At 38.8% G+C, this 5,205-nt stretch overlaps 1 protein-coding gene across 1 annotated transcript; it reads left to right on the top strand.

The window, feature by feature from the left end:
• Positions 1-2,459: 2,459 nt before the first annotated feature.
• Positions 2,460-4,109, top strand: LOC122048409 (zinc finger MYM-type protein 1-like). The gene has a single exon (XM_042609979.1). It carries the CDS (start codon positions 2,460-2,462, stop codon positions 4,107-4,109), a length of 1,650 nt encoding a protein of 549 aa, XP_042465913.1.
• Positions 4,110-5,205: the final 1,096 nt, after the last annotated feature.

Here is a 5,205-nt window from a genome sequence, read left to right as displayed (position 1 = left end):
AATCACCTATTCCGTTGGTGGCTACCGACCGAATAGATGATTCTGTCGATAAGTCTTTTATAAATATATATCTACGGAATATATTATTTTTCGGTGATATTTGCTACAGAAAATAATCTTCTATCGATAAACACTGACAATGTTTATTTTTCATCGGTAAAGTATTTCCCGCTGAATTATCTCATGACAAAATATCTTCTGTCGTAATTCCGTCACTAAACCCCTATATCGATAGAATTTCCCGTCAGTAAAGCTATTTATTTTTATAGTATTATGCTTTGTATAAACTCACTTATCAAGCCCGGGGTTGAGTCATGACCAAGGCTAAGGTCGCGGGTCGAGGTCGTGCCCAACCTTGTGACCTTGCTGAGAGGCCGCAGCTAAGCAGGGCCGAACCTTTCACGAGGCGAGAGAGGCGACCGCCTCAGGCCCGGCCCAGGAAGGGGCCCAAAAAAAAAAAATTTTTATTATACAAAAACACAATGGTAAAAGGCTAAACCCTTTTCAGTTTTCTCCCGGCCTCTCTTCCCTACTGCGTCGTGTCGAGTGGAGTCGAATTTGTGCCCTGGAGCGGCGATCTCCGCTAGCTTTCTTTTTTGTTTTTTGCATCAGGTTCCTCCTCCGAAATCTCCTATTCTTTTTTTTCGTTGCTTTGCTCTTTTAGATCTGGAATGACGACAATGATTTCCCCCCTCTTTTTGGTCGATAAAGCTTTTATTTTGTTTTATCTCGAGATTTAGGAAAGCCTCCAATTTTTTTTTCTCAATCTTCATATGCCGTGAGTACATTGAACGATTCTCTAGAATGTTTTCAGCTAATGTCAAATCAAATTACTATGTTATGTCTAGTATGAATTGTGGAAGCATGCATTGGCCTTTTGTTCAGGGCATATTTTTTGGTGAAGATAAGAGCTCAATTTCAGTTCACATTTAATCAATTAGTTATTTTCATTTTTATCACCTCTCAGGCACTTTATCTACAACAAAGTTCTTTCTTGTGCTTCAACTTGCAGAAAGCAAAGAAAGAGTTTAGTTTGAATATTGGACTCAGCAGTAGGATTTCGACATTACATTAGACAATTTGGTAAGATTTTATTTTTGTGCATCATTGTCTGAATATTAAGTTTAAATGTTTAAATTTTAATCTTTCTTTAGACTTTCTCTGCTTTACTTTTGTATTGGATAATTGGATGATATTTATTAGTTCACAGAAAAAGGTTAGTTAGGTCATTGGATGGTATTTCTTTTCTCCATTGTTCTTTTATCAGTTCTTGATCTCTGCTTTACTTTTTGTGCTATCATTTTCACAGATTTTTTTTTTCTTTTATCAGTTCTAGTTTCAGGCTTGTTAATTCATAATTGAACCAGCAATTAGTTTACTTTTATGATTTTCTAGAAAATGTTAAACTCCTTTTCATTTTTGATGATTTTCCATGCTACGTCTTTTACTTTGTTACGTTGTTTGTATATATCACCTATTAGAAAATCAGTTAGGTGATCAAATCTTTTGAATATGCAATTAGCTTATATAAATATATTATGTAAATTGTAAGATAATGTGTTTTCTTATTCATTGAAAATTTGAAATTAGTCTAATAGTATTCTTATATACATTGTCAGTTAATTGTAGTGGTCTCTTCTTATTAAATGTCGTTTGGTTTAATCAATTTTTTATCAGAAAACTATCCAAAAAAATCTAACATAATATATTGTTACTCTTGAATGTAGAGAATTATTGAGTTAATATTTAATTTTAATACCTTGCAGGTATAATAAAATAATATTAAAAATGCCTCCTAAATATATGTCTGGAGCTCAAAAGAGAAAAATGAAACAAAGAGAGACGACATTAATTCAAAGTCAAGCCGGTGATATTAACAAATATTTTAGGAGAAGTAGCAGAATAGAAAGAGAGGAATTAGGGGATAATTTGGTGATTGAAGAACAAAGTCACAATGAAAATGAGGAATTGGTTGAGGCTCCCAATTTGATCGAGTCGAATGAAAACTTAGAAGAAGACTCTCAACATGAAAAATTAGATTCAACTCTGAATTTGCAGGATCCTGAAAATTGAAATAACATCAGTCAAAAATTGAGAGATTACTTAATAGAAATGGGTCCAAAAAGAGTGAATGATTTTTTGTTTCCCAAGGATAGTAACAATAGACATTTTGATTCATCGCATTATACACGGGTAATGACAAATGGACAAACAATAGATAGAAGATGGCTTGTATATTCTATTTCATTGGATAAAATATTTTGCTTTTGTTGCAAGTTGTTCAAGACTGAACAAATGATGAGTAGAATGGGGAATTTAGCTAATGATGGATACAAAGACTGACGTAATATGCATAGAAGTCTTAAACAACATGAAGCTAGTAGAGATCATATGGACTGCATGATTGCTTGGGTTGAATCAGAAAAGAGGCTGAAAAAAATCAAACAATTGATTACAGTATGCAACTTCAAATCAACAAAGAAAGACAACATTGGAGGCAAGTGTTAACAAGAATAATCTCCATTGTGAAAGCACTTGCTAAAAATACTTTGGCCTTTCGAGGGGATGATGAGAAACTTTATGTCGAGAGTAATGGGCTATTTTTGCAAATGATAGAAATGGTTGCTGAGTTTGATCCAGTGATGGAAGAGCATGTTCGACGTTGTGAAGCAAGGGAATCTCAATATACATATTTTAGTCCCAAAATTCAGAATGAATTGATAGAAACTTTGGCAAATGAAGTGAAAAGGTCAATCATTGCAAAAGTTAAACATGCAAAATATTTTTCAGTAATACTTGATTGTACTCTAGATGCGAGTCATCAAGAACAAATGTCTCTAGTGCTACGATGCTTGGATGATTCAACAGACACACCAAAAGTAGAAGAATATTGGGTTGAGTTTTTGAAGGTGGATGACACATCAGGTCTTGGGTTATCAAGTGAACTTATGAATGTGTTAACTAGAGTTGGGCTTGACATTGATGACATAAGAGGACAAGGGTATGACAACGGATCTAACATGAGTGGAAGACACAAAGTTGTACAAAAAAGATTACTTGAAATAAATCCTAGAGCTTTTTATATACCGTGTGGTTGTCATAGTCTTAATTTGGCCTTAGTTGATATAGAGGAATGTTGTCCTAAAGCCAAGTCATTCTTTGGAGTGGTGCAACGCATCTACACATTGTTTTCTTCCTCTACAAAGAGATGGAAAAATTTTAAAGATAAGGTGTCTGGTTTGACTGTTAAGCCATTGTCACATACCCGTTGGGAAAGTCATGTTGAAAGTGTAAAAGCCATAAAGGAGCAAATTGTACATATAAGAGATGCTTTACTTGACTTGGCAGAAGTTGTTGAAGATTCTAAAACAAAGAGTGATGCTGAGACCTTAGCCCTATATGATCTTGAGAGTTTTGAGTTCTTGCTTGGAATAGTAATCTGGTATAACTTGTTACGAACAATAAATACCGTGAGTAAGTTTATTCAATCTGAAGATATGGATATGGATATTGATATTGCGATCAATTTGTTACAAGGACTTGATCAATTTCTTGATGAGTTCAGAGAAGAAGGGTTTGCTAGTTCCATGAATGAAGCTAAACAAATGGCAAGTGAAATGGGGATTGAACCTAAATTTCAAGAAAAACGCATCATTCGAAGAAAGAAACAATTTGATGAAAGTGACAATGATAATGTGACACGATCAGGTGAAGAGTCTTTTAGAGTTGAATATTTTCTATTTATAATTGATCAAGCTCGATCTTCTCTTCAAGTTCGATTTGAACAATTTAAACAATATCAAGAGATTTTTGGGTTTTTATTGAATTTGGAGAAGTTGAAGAGTGAGCCTTTAACTAGCTTGATGAAGTCTTGTATGGAGCTTCAACAATTTTTGAGCCACGATGGACGTTCAGACATTAATGGTGATGAGTTGTGTTCAGAGTTGATGGTCGTGAGATGCTATTTAACAAATGAAAAAAGAACAATTGATATGCTACAATGTCTGGCAAAACTAAATGGTTTATTCCCAAATACTTACATTGCCTATAAGATTTTGTTAACCATACCAGTAACAGTTGCATCGGCAGTGATCCCGTCCGGAAGCTGAGTCGGACGGAGGCCGGTCGCGGTGGACTGGGCGTTGACGGCAAGTCGCGGGCGCTGCGGGCTCCCCACGGGTGGCTGATGCGGCTGCAGGACCCTGCGCACACTCAGACGATCTCCCCACCCACGTTAGAGACCAAAACCCAAGGAAAAAGTCCCCGGATCAGGCCCTCCGACGCTCAAGTCAAGTCCTTTTTCCCCAGAAAAAAGCAGAGAGTAGAAGGAGAGAAAAATAGTTGTGGAAAAAAGTGACGAGAGAGTGTGTGCACGTACCTGCGTACGAGGGATTTCTCCCCTTTTATGCGTCCCCCTGCTAGAACCTGCCCTCCTGTCAGAAAACGTTAGACACCCGGCTTTGTCGTCTAGTCCTGGACACCTGTCGCGCTGCTATTTGTCGTGAAAGCATCTTTCTGTTTAGGAACCTCCACCTTCGCACTTGGGCTTTGTCTTGTAGTGAGGGACAGCTGGCAGGCTACTACTGGTCATGAGGGCATCTTCTCGTTTCAGGAACCTTCGCCTTCGCCCGCATCGTTGGTATGTAATGATTACCGCTGACGGACCGTTGAGATTCCCCGCACCCGCCCTACTTAACTTCTCCGATCCATTGTGACCTGCACCGGCCTCGCCTCTTCTGATCGGCTCTAGCCTCTACATGTTACCCGCCAGACGGGCTGACTCTGCTCAGCTCTACCGATCCCGACTCGCCTCTGCGCTTTGTATTTCCTGGCCTTCTACCGCAGACCTGCAGATCGAGCTGATTCTGCTCAGCTCTGCCGATCCCGACTCGCCTCTGCGCTTTGTATTTCCTGGCCTTCTACCGCAGACCTGCAGATCGAGTTGATTCTGCTCAGCTCTGCCGATCCCCACCTGCCTCTGCGCTTTGTATTTCCTGGCCTTCTATCGCAGGTCTGTAGATCGAGCTGACTTTGCTCAGCTCTGCCGATCCTGACCTGCCTCCGTGCCTCGCATTTCCTGGTCCTCTACTGCAGGTCTGTAGATCGAGCTGACTCTGCTCAGCTCTGTCGATCCTGACCTGTCTCTGTGCTTTGTATTTCCTTGCCCTTCACAGCAGGTCTATAGATCGATCTGACTCTGCTCAG

Source organism: Zingiber officinale, chromosome 2B, assembly GCF_018446385.1.
Source record: "Zingiber officinale cultivar Zhangliang chromosome 2B, Zo_v1.1, whole genome shotgun sequence".
NCBI lineage: Eukaryota > Viridiplantae > Streptophyta > Magnoliopsida > Zingiberales > Zingiberaceae > Zingiber > Zingiber officinale.
The sequence above is the reverse complement of the archived record's forward strand: the minus strand, read 5'-3'. Positions and strand labels throughout refer to the sequence as shown.

Bases quoted from the DNA above. Each gene is read 5' to 3' on its own strand.
- LOC122048409 (XM_042609979.1), top strand. From the start codon at position 2,460: ATGCAACTTCAAATCAACAAAGAAAGACAACATTGGAGGCAAGTGTTA.